Source organism: Chelonoidis abingdonii, chromosome 2 (genome assembly GCF_003597395.2).
Source record: "Chelonoidis abingdonii isolate Lonesome George chromosome 2, CheloAbing_2.0, whole genome shotgun sequence".
Classification (NCBI taxonomy): domain Eukaryota; kingdom Metazoa; phylum Chordata; order Testudines; family Testudinidae; genus Chelonoidis; species Chelonoidis abingdonii.
The window spans coordinates 108,256,789-108,277,081 of record NC_133770.1 but is presented as its reverse complement, the minus strand read 5'-3'; the positions used below and the strand labels follow the sequence as shown (position 1 = coordinate 108,277,081).

The following is a 20,293-nucleotide window of genomic DNA, read 5'->3' as shown; positions in this document are numbered from 1 at the left end:
GAGAAGAGAGGGAGACCCAGGGCTCTGGGTCTTGGGGGTCCCCCAGGGGACAGTTGGGGTGACTCGGGGGGCATACTAGGACCCCCAATAGTCCTAGTTGGTGGCAGCGAGAATATCCAAGCTGGTAGTGAGCTTGGGGGAGTTTCAGGTAAGCCCCCAGATTTTGGACGCAAAAGTCCAGGTTTGGGACAGGACCAGATTTTGGACGCTAAAGTTCAGGTCTGGGACTGGTGGCTATTACTACATATGCTCATTTAATTTTTGTATTATAAAATGGCTGCTGGTCAAGAACCTGCTGATGAAAGGGCAGCAAAGATCCTGGGAGATAACATGATGGAAACAGAGTCAATATAGTCCAGGAAATATAGAACAACAAAAGAAGAGAAGGTAGAAAAAATAATCAATACATATAGCCAAAATAGTAGGGAAACAGTGCTTAAAGGTTAATCACTTTTTCCCTACCATAATCTGTTGTTCTTGTACTAGGAACCACTGAAGTTCCCACAAACATGAGTGAGTTGGGAAGAATGTTACATATTTTGCTTGTTTACCTTTAAAAAAAAATACAGTTAGCTCTCAGTCAAAACTCCAGATCTGAAAATCTTCATCTTTTATGATATTCAAATCCCGATTTGGGAATGTTTGAATCCTATATGTCTCTCTATATCTGTATTTTTTAATGATACCTGGGAAGTACCAGGTCACATATTCATGTGACTTTTCTGATTTTTTAAGTACTTTAATATCATCAAAATCTTTACTCCTACTACTATTTTATCTTAAACATAAAACACTTTGTCAGAACTATAGATGTAATTATCTTCTTTTTCCATTTTTGTGTTATTTTTATCCTTTCTTCAGACAGTGAATGCTCCTATGGCTGTAGCTGAAATCAATGGCAAACATCCCATAGATTTAAATGGTTGAGGAGTATGCTCATAGCCATTAACTGTATTTCTTGTGTCAACAAGGAAACTAATGCACAAGAGATCTAGGTTTAGCAAACAACAGGACCACACTTATTTAGCTGTAACATTCAGGACTCGTCTATATGGCCCACAGTTTGAGCTACGAGTGTGTGAATAGCTGGACTATATTAATGCAAAATAGGAACCTTTTAGCTCATTCCTGCAACATCCACAAAGGGGAGTTACAGCACTTGAGTGCGAATTGCTAGTCACACTCCTGTAATCCAAACAATGGTGAGGTATAGACACAGCCTCAGAAGAAGAGAGACACTGCACAGATCACAGCTTCCAAAAGAAATTTCCTGCACTTTCAAAGAGCCAAAGGCAGGTACACAACAAAGTCACTGGTAGATTCAGGCCACAAGGGACCCGCTTGTGATCATGTAGGCTGACCTCCCGCATAACAAAGAGCACAGTACTTCCCTAAAATAATTCCTATTTGAACTAGAGCATATCTTTTAGACACGGATCAATGAGAGGTCATGATGGAAGGCAGACAGCCTGAATAGTACACAAAACAGACTCACACTACATTAGTGTTAGTGGAACTGACTGGAACATTTTTGATTAAATGTTTTGTTTCATTGAAACGTGCTCTTTTGTTGAAGGTGAAACATTTGCTGGAGCTGTATCTATTTTAACAAAATGTTGCCAGGAAGATGTTTGTGATCCAGCATGGACTTTCTGGTCATTTCAAGAGAGAAAGATCTGAACAGAAAACCTTTCCAGTCTGGAAATGGACGTTTCATCACAACTCCGTTTGCAAGAACATTCCGATGCAGAACAAACACAAACTTCAAAACCTCAAAAGTTGTCATGAAATGGATTTGGTATCCTCTAGCCAGCTCTAAGTGTTATGTAGTGATTTTAATAAATCATGGTCCTGATTCTCCCCCAATTCCAACTCTTGGCTTATTGCCTATATTTATATTATATTATTCCTAATTCGACAAGGAGAAAACAGTTAAAATCAAATGTAGCTAAGATGATAAGAATGGGTTTGACATGACAGTGACATGTTTTCCACTTGCAAGATGCTTCCTAGACAAAAGTGGCAATATGGTCTCCCTTAAAGAGTTAAGTTTTTGAAAGGGTACAACTGTTCCACACAAATAGACTGAAAAACAGCAAGGGGCGGGGCTCCGCACAAACAATAACTTGATACATTTTTCCTTTAAAGTCAGAGTTCTTTGTTTCCAGATTGAATTATTTGAATAGATTCAATAGAACTATTATGTGCTATCCATTTACTTGCCAGAGGAAAAAGGCTTTTGATAAGAAAACGGAGAATGAAGGTAACAATAGCTAGTGATGACTGTGCAGCGATGACAGAAATCACCACAAATTAACATGTTAGTCTTCCAGGTACTGCACGATGTATCAATATCTGTTGCCATTTAGGAAAGCTTATTTTCTTTTCTGCAGAAAACAACCAAGGACAGATACCTTTAAACTGAATGATCCAGAGAAATATGCTGACGAATGTTACATGTACGCTATGATTGGTTTCTGTAGGGCTATCATTTCCCTTTATGTAAAAGTCCTATAGAATTCAAGAGGGATGAAACCAATCATACAGAGAATAATCTAACCACCCATAAAACATAATAGATTATATCCTTTCCATACAAAGTTTAAACCACCCTGTATAATTTCAAAAAGAATGACAACCTTTCATAGGTTTTTTTGGCTCACCCCATAGAATTCTACAGCAAGGATATAATTCATCATTACATTCTAAAGAATGGTTATAAAAACCTGTAAATTATCTTTATTATTATTTTATTATTCTTATTGCAGTAGCACATTGTGCTAACAATTGTATTCAGATATAACAAAAAGAAGGTCGGTATTTTAAAGAGCTTAAGTATTTATTCAGTTCTACAGGGCTTTGTGATAAAGGTGCAGTTTCATTTAACTGTGATCCTGTTTTATAATTTAATTTAAAAAGGAAACCATTACACTTGCTGATATATATTATTCAATTGAACCTCAATCCAATAAATGGATCTGTAGGGATGTCTAAACTGCAAAGAAAAAAACATGGCACCAAGTTTCAGAACCCAGGTCAGCTGACTCAGGCTCATGGGGCTCAAGCTATGGGACTATAGCAGTGTGAATGTCCCTGCTTAGACTAGGGCTTGGGCTCTGAGATTCTAACCCCTCACCAGGTTTCAGAGCTTGGGGTCTAGCTTGCTCCGGATTGTCTACACTGCTATTTTTAGCCTCACAGCCTGAGCTCCCAATCCGTTGACCTGGTCAGTGTAGACACATCCTGTGTGAGGGTAGATCCCTTATGTACATGAAGGGTCTTAATGACTTTTTCAGCACTTCGCATAGTTCTAAGGCTGGGGTTCTCAAACTGTGGGTTGGGATCCCATTTTAACAGGGCTGGTGTTGGTCCTGGGCCCCAGCAAGTCTAAAATCCAAGCCCCACCACCCAGGGCTAAGATTACATGCCCCCTGCCCAGGGCAGAAGCTCATGGGCTTGATCTTTGCCCCTCCTGCCCAGGGCAGTGGGGCTCAGGCAGTCTCAGTTTTCTGTCCTCCCTCCTGGGGTCACATAGTAATTTGCTGTGGTCAGTCACGGTGCAATGAAGTTTGAGAACTGCTGTTCTAATGTATGCTCCAATGCAGTGGCTCTCAGACTTTCCAGACTACTGAACCCTTTTCAGGAGTCTGATTTGTCTTGCCTGCCCCTCACTTAAAAAATAATTGTTTACAAAATCACACATAAAAATGCAGAAGTGTCACAGCACACTGTTAATGGAAAATTGCTTGCTTTCTCATTTTTACCATATAATTATAAAATAAATTAACTGAAATATAAATATTGTACTTAAATTTCAGTGTATCATATACAGAACAGTATAATCAAGTCATTGTATGAAATTTTCATTTGTACTGACTTCGCTAGTGCTTTTTCTGTAGTATGTTGTAAAACTAGGCAAATATCTAGATGAGTTGATGTAACCTCTGGAAGACCTCTGTGTACCCTCAGGGGTACATGTACCCCTGGTTGAGAACCACTGCTCCAGTTGACCCTTTCACAGAACTGAATGTATTTAGTACGGAGGGGCAATGCATTTCCCATCATTTGTGTGTATGCATGCGGATTTTTGTATTTTTTATTTGAAAATAAAATGTCAATTCTAAATTGGCAAAAAAAAAAGTCTCAATGTTACAAACCAGATAACTGCTAATGGTTTTTATATCTGACCTCATTATTTTCCACATGCATCATTCATGCTGGAAAGCTACAACACATAATTAATGTCCCAGATGACAGGTTTTCCAGAGTCTTGGTTTCATAAACCCAGAAAAGAGATAAGTGTCTTCCCTAGACAACATTCTCTTCAGACTGCTGCTAATAATGCAACATACCTTCCCATCTCTTAGGGCGCAGGGCACATAAAAAGATTGAAAGTTTACTATATGCTGTGTGGTAAACTATCTAAAGAGCCACTAACTTACAAAAATGTGTATTTTGTACACTTGTCATTTGTTTTGTTCTTGGTCATATCCTAAGTTTTCTTTTTGTACATGGCCCACTTTGGGATGTTTACAGAACTAAAGGAGATCACTGGAAAAATCATATTTCTGTGAAATGCTGCTGAGTGAATTGTGCCATCAAACGAAAATATTGTCTCCCATCTACTGAAAAATATTGTTCTTTTATCATCATTTCAAGCAGTGAAAAATGGGGGGGTGGGAGTGTTTTCCTTTTTAAGGATCTACACTATGATACTAGAGTAATGATGGGTCAGGGAATTAAAAAAAAAACAGATAGTTGTAGTGAAAATAATTCATTGTCTGGTATAACCAGTTAAATAATGCCAGAGCCAAAACCAGTTGTCATGAACCCCCATCAGGTACACTGGCCAGATTAAAAGCAGAAGTAAATGTGCAAGAAAAGCTATTCTTGTAAGATTTCTAGGCCAGTTCTGCCAGCTCCTGAGGTTTCGTTAGTCCAGATAGAATCCAGAGAAGAGACAGAATATTTCTGAGTTATCTGAACTGTACAGCCAAACTTTCGGAAGTTCATCCTCAGTTAATTCAAAGCTCAATTTTTTTCTGATGCTAAAAGTTAATGAAATATTTGGACTGACAGTGGTTTGAAATTAAAGCTCAGGTAATGTAAAATTTTCCTGAGATCAGTTGAGACAGAGAAGAACCTTCCAAACGGTGATATCACCCTTTAGGATACATCAGGCTGTTGGAATGAATTATGGGAGGAGAGTGTTTGTTGTCCTTAAATAATACAGCAGAATTTAACAATCTATATTCTACATAAGATGCTCTTTTATGCTCCCCTCAGGAACCTGTCCTGAAATATTAGGTAGTAAAAACATAGCCAAAAAGGTTAGATAGAAGCCAGTAGAGCATCTCTAACCACTGACAGCTACTATGGAGAGAGAAACAAAGTACCTCTTCCAAGGTGGTATCTGAAATGCCATAGCCAGTCACATGTAGACGTTCAAGGTTTTCATCCATAGCCTGAAAGAGGCTTTTAAAGGAGGCCTTATCTGCCTTTGCTGGAATCACAACAGTCAGCTCACTCCCACTGTTCTCTTTTAGGAATGCTTCTGGTACGTAGAACTGTACCAGAGATGTGACTCGACTGATGAACTCAGAATCCTGGATTTCATATGCAGAGGGCTGCGCAGAAAGGAAAACAATAATAAATGGAGTTTATATGCCATCAGAAAGTTGTAAAACAGGTCAAACTGAAAACAAATATGGGGCCAGTGCTGGAAACCTTTCCTCAGCTGGGTAGTCCCAGTGGAGTTCCTGGGTCTAATCTTGTGAACAAGAGACTACTCACTATGTGTAAGGGATTGCAGGATTAGCCTCTATTCAGCAAATCATCAAATTACTAATTTTCACTATGTTGCTAGATTATTTTATGTGCCAATTAATTCAAGTATGAAGGTTGCGAAAAACATTTGTTATGCACCAGTATTAACTAGACCAAGTCTTTCCTGCATTGCTGGTTATGTAAGATAAAAGAATTACCACATTTATCTCGCATGTAAGTTACTAGCAGCGTTGCAAGGTTCCCTCAGAATAATTGATAGGATCATTTCTTAGCATGAAGTACATATTGTGAACAACTCTGTCACCATACCTTTTTTATGAGTGTTAGACTGTATCCCTGGCCATATGTTTCCTTCAGATAAGAGGGAGGACCACAGCATCTCAGCTGCCCATGCTGCAGGATGGCAATGCGATCACTGAGCACTTCTGCCTCATCGAGATGGTGAGTGGTGAAGATCAAGGTGCAGCCTACCCCAGGAAGAGCAGTACACACAGATTAACACTTTATTTTAAAATGTTTTCTCATGAGAGACATGTTTTTTTTCCAGGAGGATTCTTGAAGCAATAGTAATTCTATAAATCTACAAGAGTGTACTTCAGTATGCAGAGCACAGACACAAAATGCCTGCTAACCCATGTCCCATTCACGTTCACTGAGATGGTACAGATTATAAATCAGTGCAAAGTTTGGACTGGAATGTAAAAGAAACAACAACAAGCAGTTGCAGTTTCAAGACTGAGAAGGTGTTTTATGAGATTAAGAGATTCTTAAAATCACATAACTCTGGTGCCGGTTTCAATGGATCATTCACTGTGGTTTATTCCAGCTAATAGGGAGGGGAGGTGCCTGCTATTTTAGAATTTTGCCTCCTACAGTCAGTTTTAGCTCATGACACTTGAAAGTTAATGGAATGGTTTGACTGATGAGTATTCTCTTTAGAAGAAAAATATATGCAACCATATGGGAAAGAACAGAAAGTGAAAGCTCCCCAAAAATGAAAAAGCAAAGTCAAAGAGTGATGAAAGTAGGAGATAATCATTTTCATCCAGGGAAGGATGGACTCATAGCTAACCTGAATCTTGCATTAAACCCACTAGATTTTTCAAACCATGGGTCGCAACCCAGAACTGGGCTGCCGACTGGAAGGGATTGGATTGCAGCTCTGGTCAGCATCACGAACCGGACCGTTGAAAGTCCCATCAGTGGTGCTATAGAGCTAAGGCAGGCTAGTCACTATCTATTCCAACACTGTGCTGTGCCCTAGAAGTGGCCAGCAGGTCTGGATCCTACGTGGGTGGGGGGCCACGGAGCTCCGCACGCTGCCCCCGCCCTGAGCACCGGGCACTGTGACTGTGAGAACCACATGGAGCCGCTTGCACACCTCCACCTAGGAGCTGGACCTGTTGCTGGATGCTTCTGGAGGTAAGCCCACACCCCAACCCTGCACCCCACTCCCTTGCCCCAGCCCTAAGCCCCCCCAAACCCCTCATCCCTGGCCCCACCCCAGAGCCTGCACCCCTAGCCCAGAGCCCTGACCCCCTCACACACCCCAACCGCCTACCCCTCATCCTTGCCCTCATCAACCGCCTACCCCTCATCCTTGTCCTCATCAACAGCCCTCATCCTTGCACCCCAAACCTCTGCCCCAACCCTGAGCCCCTCTCACATCCCAAGCCCCTCATTCCCAGCTCCACTGGGTCACAGGCATAAACCGTTTTCTTCAACTGGGTTGCCAGAAAAAAAGTTTGAAAACCACTGCCCTAGATCAACCATCTTTCCTGAAGACAAAAAGTACGCTTTGAATTTTAGTTGGCTGCTTTAAAATTTCAACAGCTGAAAGGAACAGATATCTCTGTTAGGATTTCTATTTAGCAGCTGGAAAGCAAAATACTATTTTCAACCACCCTTTGCCTGGGAAGGATGTTAGCCAGAACATGACATGAGTTTTTGTACCAGCTCTGTACTTCAACAGAATGTCCCAGATTCTCCGACGTGAACATGGATCCACACCACTGGTGGGCTCATCTAGAACAACTGTCTTCGAATTTCCAATAAAGGAGACAGCAATTGAGAGCCTCCTTTTCATTCCCCCAGACAGGGCTCCAACATGTTTGAACTGGTGCTGGGATAAATCCACATCTTCCAGGGCTCTAGAATAAGAACACAGATAAAACTGTGACCTTTGAAAATCACAACCCTTTTTAGATCAACTACTCTATCATCCCAACCAGTGGCACTGGAACATTTTTAGTAGTGGGGGTGCTGAAAGCCAGTCCTCTTACCCCTCCCCCATCACCAGAGCTGAGTCTGGGAGCAAGGCTGTGTCTCCTGGGTGTGGGGGGGGACCTGGACAGGGGTAAGGGGGATGAGGCTGTGGCCACAGCTGAGTGCAGGCGTGGAGCCAGGAGTGGAGCCCCAAGCAGGGGCCTGCAGCCCCGCATAAAACCTGGGGGTGCTGTAGCACCTTCCCGCACCCTTACTTCCTGTGCCTATGATCCCAACCCACAGTAAAATGACGAAAAGTCACTTGTATGCAAAATATCCATGAGCAGTTTAAGTACAGAACAGCATATATAACTATGCATTTCTTCTGGTATCCATGGAAAAGAAGTAATAGTAATAATCAAAAAGTATCTTATTTTTAACAGCAACCTCCCTATGAGCCTCCTAAAATATACTTTTAATGACCTCTGTACAGGATTGAGCAAAAAATAATTCAAAATTATAGGTCTCAACCATGTTCCAGTGAAGTCACTGAGAGTCTTTCCATTGATTTCAATAATCTTCAGATTAGCCCCTATCAGTTCAAAGACAGATGAGGATAGTTCAAGGACTCTGAAATATTATTTAATATTTGTATAACCTAGAGTTCCTAAACAACTTCCTAAACATAGAAAACTTAACACACTAACCCTTCCCCAAGGCCCTGCCCCTTCTCTGAGGCCCAGCCCCCCACTCACTCCACCATTCACTCACTCGCTCCTTTTCACCAGGCTGTGACAGGGGGTTGGGGTATGAGAGGGAGTGTGGGGTCTGGGGTGGGGCTGGGGGGTGGGGCCGAGGGGCTTGGAGTGGGGAAGGGGGCTCGAAGCTGAGGCAGGGGTTGGACTATGGGAGGGGGTACAGGCTCTGGGCCTACGCCAGAAATGAGATGTTCAGGATGCAGGAAGGGGCTCAGGAAGGGGGTTGGGTTCAGGACAGGATGAGGAGTGTGGGCTCTGGCCAGTACTTACCTAAGGTGGCTCCCAAGAAGCAATGACTTGTCCCTCCAGCTCTGCACACTGTCTCTGCCAGCAGGCACCGCTCCCACAGCTCCCATTGGCTGTGGTTCCCAGCCAATGGGAGCTACGGAGCCAGCGCACAGAGGCCCCATGGCTGGAGGGACATGCCGACCACTACCTGAGAACCACACAGAGGCAGGCAGGGAGCCTGCCAGCCCCACTGCACTGTCAACCGAACTTTTAACAGCCCAGTCAGCAGTGCTGACCAGAGCTGCCAGTGTCCCTTTTCACCCAGGTATTCCGGTCGAAAACCGGACACCTGCTACCCTACTATAACCACCCAGGCAAATAGAAACCCTCACACTGGTCTGAAAGAAACAGTTATAAGAATTCAAGGATAATTAGCACATTCTGCTTCTCCTCGCAAAACAAGATCTTTTAGGCTACAGTCTTGCAAAGAGGAATAGCTCAGTGGTTTGAGCACTGGCCTGCTGAATCTAGGGTTGTGAGTTCAATCCTTGAAGGGGCCACTTAGGGATCTGGGGCAAAAATTGGTCTTGCTAGTGAAGGCAGGGGGCTGGACTCAATGACCTTTCAAGGTCTCTTCCAGTTCCAGGAGATTGGTATATCTCCAATTATAAAAAAAAAAAAGTTCCCCCAACACTTATGTCTGTGTGGGGTCCCATTATAGAAATGGGACACCACACAGAAGCAATGGGATGAAGCTCCGATGAATTCAGTTTGTAAACAGGTGCCAGAGGCAAAAGCCAACAGAACAATATGAACCGCAGCAGCGCAAATTTCTACACACTTCATGAAAGGTCATCTCTTGGGAAAAGGAGGTTGTTTATTTGCCACAGGCTATTCAGTCCTTAGCCATTGTTTGATGCTGCCTTCATGTATTATGTGGACATCTGTCCAATAAGAACTAGACTGCAAGACTACCAACTTATTTCACGTCATGCCATTGACTGCTAATTGTGTTCTATCACTATCAACCTGGGTTGATTTGAATGGGCAAGCACAAGACAAGCTATCCCAGTGCTTGTCTGCTGAGTTATCCAGTCCTTCACAGTAATTTTCTACTTTAAAGAAAGCAAATTTCTACAGCAAAGAGCTGACTTTATATGAATACATACATTTATATAAATGTATATAAATACATTTATATCAAGGTATACACAGCATGCTTTCCAATCTTCTGACAAGCTACATTAAAATCTTGTGTTGCTTTGTTTAGAAAAAGTAATCTTAGTGTTGCCTTAATCTTTTTTTAATTTCTCATTTCTGTAACAGCCTTAGCAATGGGGGTCTAATTTAACACAAATGTTCTGCTTCCCATAAAAATATCTAGTTAGTGGCAAGAATCTATCCCCTGTGTCTTTGAGGATCTTTCATAGCATTGTTATTACATGGTTCTAGGGTATTCAGAATTCAGTAGTCCAAGTACTATAAGAAAGAGTGTTTCTACTTCATCTACGCTTTAGCTGAAACCATTAGAGAATTTTTTTAAACCTTGTCTGTAATATTCTTACTCTAATTTTTATTTCCATAATTTTATTACTGAAAATTAAGATCAGGAAATATACTTACAAACCAGAATTTTAGAACACAAAACCATCATTAGCACACTCAGGATTCCAATAGTTAGGGCTGACTCTTCTAGCATGAGGCAGTTTGTTCACCACAGTGTTCCTGAAATGGTTTTGAAGGACAGCCTACATACGCGTTTCCAGCAAGGAAAATAAGAACCACTAACCTACTGACTTGATGATGTAACTGTTTCTTTGTCCACAGTGGCGCTTTCACTGAGCCATAAAACAGCAGATGCTCTCGCACAGTTAAGGTGTCAAACAGCACATCATATTGTGGGCAAACACCCATCTCCATTCTGATAGCATCCAGATCAGTACGTATATCCCTTCCATTGATGATGATGGTCCCAGAGCTGGGTGAGTACAAGCCTGTCAACATTGATCTGATACAAGAAATAAAAGTGTTGTTGCAACTGTTTGATAGCAGAAGAGATGCAGAAGAAGAGTTCTGTGGAGCGCAAAAGCTTTTCTCTTTCACTAACAGAACCTGGTCTAGTAATATATATATATAAAACCACACCCACCTTGCTCCTGCTCAGAAGAAATAACACAAATTCATTAAAATCACTACATTCAGGACATACTCTATGTTGTATCCTGAATCTGATCAATTGACTTCTCGCAATAATTTCTTGTCTAGCAGCTGCATTATTTAAATGATGCTGGACTGTGTATGGAAAAAACCTTGAGAGTAATCAAAAATGCTTATTAATAAAATTATAATTTACTCTTACAATGTTACCTTTACTAATTTTGAGAGAAACCTACATTTATTTGTATACTCACTGTGCTTAGAGATTTGAACACACACTTTTGTTTTCGATTACTTACTTTATTAAATGGAATGTTGAATTTTATTAAATGGAATTCTTTAAGCAATCTTTCTGTCAATCATTGACAAGTCTCGAGTGTCAAAGGATATACTTTTGCCATAAATCTCCTGTATTATACAAGTTCTAAAATTTAACTTTTACCTACTATTTTGCTTTAACTTTCTATACTACTTTCTTTTATAATATGTTTTTAAAATGTACATAAGCTTTGGTTATTGTGATGAGTGCTTTGCATAAAATATTTAATACAAGTCTTTGCTTGCAAGATGTAAATATATCACAAAAGCAGATCATAAATCCAAGAACCATTCTGGTCCAAAGACCATAATAAAAGGGTCTTATCAAAAAAGGACATCTTTTGCGTAAGATACCAGGTGATATGGATATGATCTTACCTAAAAAAACAACAAACTTTGTATGATGATATTTATGCTTTAGAAAGAGTCCTGACTTTAAAAGAAAATAAGGATGTTTTGTTTAGCATGAAGGGAAATGTAGATGTGGTGTTAACGGTAAAACTATGATGTAAAGTGGGCTTGCCTTTTATCCCACCCTCCACACATGCTCTTTCAATATAAAATCTCTAATTTAAAAGCTACTCATAAGGTGCTAAAGAATGTTTTACAGAAGTTGTTGGTTACTTTTATCTACCTCGTTTTTCCTTTTAATGGTTCAAAACTCTGTTTATTCCTTAAATGCTTTTAAGATATACAGCTGCAAATATTTTATCTAAATGCAAAGTTTTTTATGCACTAATTTATTAATATCTTTGATAAATGGTAAGTTGCTTCATGTACTAATATGGAATCTACTGACCCTGCTGTGACTGGCTATTAATGTAAGAAGTCATTTGAATATACAATATTTTTTTCTTAATTGGGGGGTTAATTAGTTATCTGTCAATGCTTAAGCAACTTCCTTACCAAACTCATAAAAACAAGCAGCACCTCTCCAAAGACTGATTAGGAGAAAGGACAATTTATTTAATGAATACTTAAGTTTAAAAGCCTCTCTTCAAGAATTAAGTTTAAGATAATTCAAAATTGAAAAAAACTTTCATATCTAACATATGGGTGGGCTTGAACCGATTTGACACAGAATTTCAACTCCTGATGAAACCTAATGAATAGCTCAGAAAATGGACCGAGTAAAAAGTTAAAACTCTAACATTAAGGATGTTCTGACAGTTTCCTGCCACAAAACAGCAAAAACAATTAGAAGTTTATATTTACAAGGGGAGGGTTTTTACTAAGACCAACCCACAAAGACCTGGAGCCAATGAAAGGATGATAACAGCTGATCTGAATCCTACCAAGTCTGAAAGAGGTGTTTTCTCCTCTTTCCATGAAATTAGACAAAAGAGAGGGGCATAAAGCAGACGACCAGCAACACTCTGTTCTCATCCTCAACTTTGCAGAACTCATCACAGCTCATCCTGTTCATCTCTGCAACTGAGCTGTGACCAACTGCTAAGAAGAAGACAGACACTTAACAGCATCAAGAAGAAGTAACCTTCTAGCTCAAATGGCATCACCATCAAGACTTCAATATGGATTGGTGAGTTGAAGTTGTAAAGAGCTGCCAAGGAATTAGATTTAAAATTTTCTTGTAATGATTTTCATGGGATATTGAAATGCTATTGTAATGTAGGATATTCATTTTTCTCCCAATAAACCCCAGATTGTTTAGACCATTTATTTCTAGAGAGAAGCCATTGACTAACCTTTGGTAAATAGAAAAACAGTGGGATTTAATTTGAATTTAAGATTCTGGATATTAACTAACTTGCCATTCAAGGAATGGTCTTGAGACTGGTTTCTTTTGAGTAACTGACAAATACTTTAGCTTCATAGGACTCAGTTTTAAAACCTTTGCCTGTTTATAAACTATGTTATCCATGATAAACGCAACAGGACTTACCTGCCCTTGAACAAAATTATTTCAAAATTATTATGTTTTGCCCATCTATAAGTTGTTTTAGTTAATAAGGATACTGTGACACAGGACTCTCTACTAATTTTGGAAATAAAAGGACCTCTGCCAGGATTGACAACTTTAAAAGGTGTAACCTGTCCAAAATTCTCCACAGACACATATATAGAAGAGTTTGTAATTGAAATAAACAATTGTTATCTTTTTTTTTTCTCATTTCCATTCCTTAGTAAGGCTGTCATAGTTACTAACTGTGATTATTTTGCTTGTTTTAACAGTAGTCTCCCTTAAGTCCTGGCAAGGAACCCCCTGTGACTAAAATAGTGAGAGTTATGTCACTGAATTGGCATTATGAGAGAGAATTATTAAAGGTTTGCCTTGCTATTTCTTGTTTCTCTAAATTGTAAGTTTTAGTAATTTTTTAAAATAAAATCACTTGGTGCTCAACAACTTGAAGCATTGCTTAGTGCTCCAAAAGTGCTTTAGGTAGATCCTCAACTGATGTAAATTGGTGTACTTCTATTAGGTGTACTGGAACAACAACAACTTGCACAAGTGGAGTATTTGGCCCTTTATAATTACAGAAAAGTTTCTAATGGTAAAATCTTTTTTTAATTAAACCAGATATCAATAATTCATTATCTCTCTTGCTATTTCCTGAACAAGGCTCATTTGTCTAGCCAAGACACACACACAGAAAGAGAGAGAGAGAGAGCGCAACTGACCAGTATTTCCTGGTTACAAAATATATTTATCCCAGTTTAGCTGTAAATGCAGGGTAAAATCTCTAACTCCTAATTTATGTAGGCTCAATTCTGCAGTCCTTACCTATGTTAATCAAATTGACTAAATCTAGAATCCAGTTCATTCTCATTAGTAATTTATATACCTGCAGGGTTGAGAAAAAATGGTCCGAATTCTTGATATTTCATTAATATAAAAGGAAGAAATAGATTAACTTTTTAATTAAGTCAGATTTTTTAAATGTTTTTCTTTGTTATTTTGGCTTCTTTTCAGCTGTCAGAACATCCTCTTCAACATCCAGGAAGAAAGTTTGCAAGCTCAGTAAACCTCTGAGATCTCTATCTGATGGAAGCACAGGTGGAATGTTGTAGAGCGTGAGGAAAAGAAAGAAGGGTTTCCTTCAGGTCTCTCTGTACCCATGCCCACAATAACCCCTCATCTCCCGGTTACCACTAAAGCTGCTTAAAATAATAGCTTTACCACTGAGGTTACGATAAAGGGGACCAAATTTCCACTGCAATGGATTTGTTTTGCCAGGGGCACCATGGCACAGTAAGTTCATTTAAGCCACTTTAGTGGCATCTTCTGCATGGCAAAAATGTGCAAGAACAATAACCAAGCAAGGAGATGGAATAGCTCATTTGCTGATGTACAAAACATTTCAAAGCACCAGATAAGGTAAAATGTATAGTAGGTCATCATTCAGCAATGGACGTACATTATTGTAGTCTTGCCAGCTCCATTGGCACCCAAGAGAGCTGTGATTTGACCCTTGTAGAAAGTGAGGCTGAGATCTTTAACTGCAGTCTTTTTGTTGTCTGTGTATTCTTTGGTGAGTGACATCAGTATAACTCCTGTTGGGATTCCTCCTTCACTCAGTCTTCTCTCATTTGCAGGCAGAGAACCTGTATAAATGAAGAATAAGGCTTTAAAAGCACTGGCAGTTATATAATGAAAATGCATTGGCTTTACCTTTCCTGAAATGGTCCTCACTGTTGTACATTTAAGCTACAGGGTCAGGCAGTATAAATTGGTATAGCTCCATGCAAATCAATGCTGCTGTGCCAATTTATAACTATCAAGGACAGGAACCACAGTTACGCTAAGTATCTAATCAATGAAAAAGTTTAATTGCAGCTTAAAACACCCAAAATAAAACTGATAAACGTGCATGCACGTTAATACAAATATACATATATATAGTAATTATTAAAATGCTGATGTTATCTATAAAAATGTATTTCTTGAATAATTAGATTTTTACAAAGGAATGAAGGACAGAGAAAATGAGGACAGTATGGATTGACTAAATGGAATGGAGAAAAAGAAATGCACACAACACAAAGGAATAACAGAGACTACTGTTTGGAGAACCAGTTCTGTTAAAATATGAAACAACCAGAACCTCTGCTCGTTGCTCAGTAATTTTTAATATTAGAATAAAGTTGGTTCTAATCCCTTCCAACAACCTTGTGACCATTCTCCAGGTAGACTTTGCCAGCTTCCCTGCAACTCATACCAAGGTCCTTCTCCAGGTTCATCCTCCCCTTTATCTTTCCTGGATTGTGTTTCAGAGTCCAGAACCTTTAACTCTACCAGCCCTTTCTGCTACTTGATATAAATCTCAGGTGTACTCTGGAGTTTAACATAAACATGCTGGACCCTGCCATTGCTCAGGTGAAAGAGATAATCTTTCTTTTCTTCTTCCACTCTAAGAAGAGCAAAGAGCTGTCAGGACTGGGAGAAAAAAAGTGAAGGTCTCTATCCAAAGTAAACATCAAAGGTAAATGTGAAATCTACTGATGGAGGGACCTGGAGCCTGTTTGTGAGGAGAGATCACTCAGTGGAGGGCTTCAAAGTCAGGATAGTTCAGATAATATTCCAATTAACATCTACATATTTAGACATTTAACTGAGCCTCTGAAGCTTCTGAAATTTTCCCTTCAGTAGTAGAGAGGTATTGATACAAAATGCTCTTGGGTGATTGGGACTTCTGACCTCTACTATAGATAGCTGAACCAGTTCAGATAATATGTAATTTCATATGGTCACAGAGGACTGCCAAGGCCCAAGAATGGCTGTGGCTGGCATGTGTTTCTCTATCCATGAATCTTTAATCAAAAGAAATACATGACAATGTAGTGAAATGGGCCTTAGAGAAAAGAAAAGAAATCAGATTTTAAAAAGCAAAACATGTAAGGAATTCGTAAGTAGCCAAACACAGAACTGGAAAGAAACTGTGCAAGTGGTTGTAGGCAGCTGTAGCCCTGGAAAAAAGAGAGGTGATAAGTGTGTTATTAAAATGTGAGGCTAAAAAAAGAGTCAGAAAGGGCAGAGTTTAGATAAACAGAATGAAAAAGAAAATTCACATAAAAGACAAGCTTTTCACTGAAGCAAGGAGAAGATAAAAACAGAGCCTTATATTTGATTTCATCTGAAAAAAGTGTAGCGGTAGAAAAATAGAACTCTGACCATGAATTTTAATGAGCACAAAATTGTTCAGGTTAGTGAACACTATACAACATTGTGAGGAATGTCAAAGGGACCTTAAAAAGCTTAGTGAATGGGCAGTGCAATGGCAGATGAAATTCAGCGTTAACAGATACAAAGGTATTATATATTCAATGAGTCATTTGAACTACTCATACTGTAACACCAGGGTACCAAATATACAGGAATGACAGAATAGGTCAGGCTACTCAGGGAGTGGCACTTTATGCGAAAGAAAGCATAGAGTCAAATACAGTAATCTTAAATGAATCCAACTGTACCACAGAATCTCTTAGAAATTCCATGCTTGAATAATTAGAGAATAGTAGTAAAACTATACTTCTGACCAGCTGACCTGATGTTGATGGTGATTGTGAAATGCTCAAGAAAATTAGAGACAAAATACAAAATAGAAGACTCAGTAATAATGGGGGATTTCCACTATCTTCATATTGACTGGGTACAGGTCACATCAGGATAGGGTTCAGAAATAATGTTTCTGGACAACATTAATAACTGCTTCTTGGAGCAGCTAGCCCAGGAATTCACAAGAGGAGAGGCAAATTTTGATTTAGTCCTAAGTGAAGCACAGGATCTAGTCCAAGAGATGAATATAGCTGAACTGCTCAGTATTAGCGACAATAATATAATTAAATTTAACATTCTTGTAGAGAAGGAAAATATCAAAGAAATCCACCACAGTAGCATTTAACTTCAGAAAGGGGAACTACACAAAAATGAAGAAACTATATAAACGGACATTAAAAGGAACAGTTATATGGGGAGATTATGGTGGACCACTACCAGTGACCGGAAAATCAATTATCATGCTTATTGACCAAAACAGCCAAGTTAGTGGGCCTATGTTGCAGCCTTAGCATAACTAAGCCAGGAGATGAGGGAGTTTGAACAATCACAAGAAGGGAGCCTGACCCTGCATCCTTCCTGATAAGATTTCTGTTTAAATTGATGAGGCATGAGTTTTAGAAAACAGGAAGGTTACCTATATTTATAGTCTTGGGTGTGTTTATCAGGGACCTCAAGCAAGCAGACTTTGAAAAAACACATTTTTCTAATTAACGGTGTGAGGAAACCTCTTGCTTAACTACTGAAATTATTTGCTTAACAAGTTTTTTTGATTGACATGTTATTGTCATACTAACAATAAATAAGGGGGAAGAAGTTTGGGCTAGTTGGATCACTTTGTGGACATCCAATGGCAGATGGAAGACAGGCTATTGGATGGCTGTCATTGTACCACTCGAAAACTGCTCCAAACTTTGGAAATTATTGGGGGCTGGGGTTTTTTACTAACCTGTTGGGGACATATGTAAGTGCTTGAGACTAAATAAAGTATAGCTTTAAATAAGAGCACTCTTGTATTGTAGTGTTAATCATCTATCAGTCGGATGGCCATGTCCCCATTTACTTATGTCCTGCCTCCGCCTCACCAAGGGTAAATGTTACCAAGAGTTTTGGGTTCATAAAGCCCCGGATAACACAGACACAAGAGTGAAATGCCTGCAAACCACATGGAAACTTTAAAAACACCAATTAGAGGCTCAAATTAAATGTATACCCCGAATTAAAAGAATAGCAAGAGAACCAAAAAATGCCACCATTGCTAAACAATGCAGTAAAAGAAGCAGAGGTAACATGGCATCCTTTAAAAATTGAAAGTCAAATTCTACTGAGGAAAATAGAAAGGAGCATAAAAGTATAATGAAGCAGGCCAAAAAAATTTTGAAAAGCAACTAAAAAAAGACTCAAAAACTAACAGCAAAAATTTTTAAGTACATCAGAAACAAGAAGTCTGCCAATCAATCAATCAGTGGGACCATTGTACAACCGAGGTGCTAAAAGGAGCACTCAAGGAAGACAAGGCCATTGCAGAGAAGATAAATGAGCATGTGAGGGAGATTCCCTCACCTGAGCCATTTTTAAGTGACAAATATGAGGAACTGTCCCAAACTGAGGTGTCAATAGAGGTGGCCTTGGAATAAACTGATAAATTAAGCAGTACTATGTCACCAAAACCAGACTCTGTTCACCCAAGGGTCCTGAAAGAACTCAGATATGAAATTGAAGAACTAACTGTGGTATGTAACCTATCACTTAAAACAGCTCCTGTACTAGATGACTGGAGGATGGCTAACCTGATCCCAGTTTAAAAAAAAAAAAAAAAAAAAGACTCAAGAGATGATCCTTACAATTACAGTCCAGTACCAGGCAAACTGGTTGAAACTATAGTTAAAAAAAAACAAAAACAGAATTATCAGACACATAGATAAACACATTTTTTTGGGGAAGAGTCAACATAGCCTTTTCTAAAGGAAAATCATGAATCATGAGCGGGGTCAAAAAACATGTTGACAAGAGTGATGTGGTGGATATAGTGTACTTGCACTTTCAGAAAGACTTTTACAACATCTCTCACCAAAGGCTTTTAAATAAAGTATGCAGTCATTGGATAAGAGGGAAGGTCCTCTCATAGATCAATAACTGGCTAAAAGATAGGAAACAAAGGGTAGAAATAAATGGTCAGTTTAAAAAATTGAGACAGGGAAATAGTTGGGTCCACCAGGGATCTGTACTGGTGCTGCTCAACACATTCATTAATGAGCTGGAAAAATGGGTAAAAAGTGAGGTGGCAAAGTTTGCTGATGATACAAAATTACTCAAGATAGCTAAGTCCAAAGCAGACTGCAAAGATTTAACAAAGGGATCTCACAAAACCGGGTGATTGGGCAACAAAATCGTAGATTATAGTTAATGTTGATAAATGTAAAGTAATGCAAATTTGAAAACATAATCCTAACTATACATACAAAATTATGGGGTCTAAATTAGCTGCTACCATTCAAGAAAGATCTTGGAGTCATTGTGGATAGTTCTTTGAAAAAATCCACTCAGTGTGCAGTGGCAGTCAAAAGAGCAAACAGAATGTTAAAAAGCTTTAAGACAAGGGTAGAAAATAAAACAATAAATATCATTATGCCATTATATAAATCTAGGATAAATTCCATACCTTGAATTCTTCAGGCAGTTCTCGTTGCCCCATCTCAAAAAAAAAAAGTATTAGAAATGGAAAAGTTACAGAAAAGGGTAACAAACAGGATTGGGGATATGGAACAGCTTCCATAAGAGGAGAGATTAAAAAGACTGGGATTATTCCGTTTAGAAAAGAGATGACAAGGGGGAATATGACTAAAGTCTATAAAATCATGAATAGTGTTGAGAAAGTCAATAGGGATGTGTTATTTACCCCCTTTCATAAAAGAAGAAGCAGGTATCACCCAACTAAATTAATAGGCAGCAGGTTTAAAAAAAATGCACAGTCAACTTCTGGTTCTCATTGCCAGGGAATGTTTTGAAGGCCAAAAGAATAAGTGGGTCCAACAAAGAATTAGATAAGTTCATGGAGAATAAGACCATCAACTGCTATTAGCTAAGATGGTCAGGAATGCAACCCTATGCTCTGGGTTTCCATAAGCCTTTGACTGCCAGATGCTGGGACTGGAGGACAGGGGATGAATCCGTTGATGATGCCCTGTTCCATTCATTCCTTCTGAAGCATTTGGCACTGATCACTGTCAGAAGATAGGATACTGAACTAGATGGACCATTAAGCTGGATAAGTTTATGGAGGGGATGGTATGATGGGAGTCTAATTTTGGCAATTAATTGATCT

General features: G+C 39.2%; 1 protein-coding gene across 1 annotated transcript in view; it reads right to left on the bottom strand.

Moving 5' to 3' along the window:
- ABCA13 (ATP binding cassette subfamily A member 13) overlaps positions 1 to 20,293 on the bottom strand; it is a 284,724-nt gene that overhangs the window by 143,422 nt on the left and 121,009 nt on the right. The window contains 5 exon segments of the mRNA XM_032792446.2: positions 5,397 to 5,627; positions 6,097 to 6,254; positions 7,741 to 7,937; positions 10,768 to 10,986; positions 14,831 to 15,017. Of these exon segments, the coding sequence (XP_032648337.1) occupies positions 5,397 to 5,627; positions 6,097 to 6,254; positions 7,741 to 7,937; positions 10,768 to 10,986; positions 14,831 to 15,017 (992 nt within the window).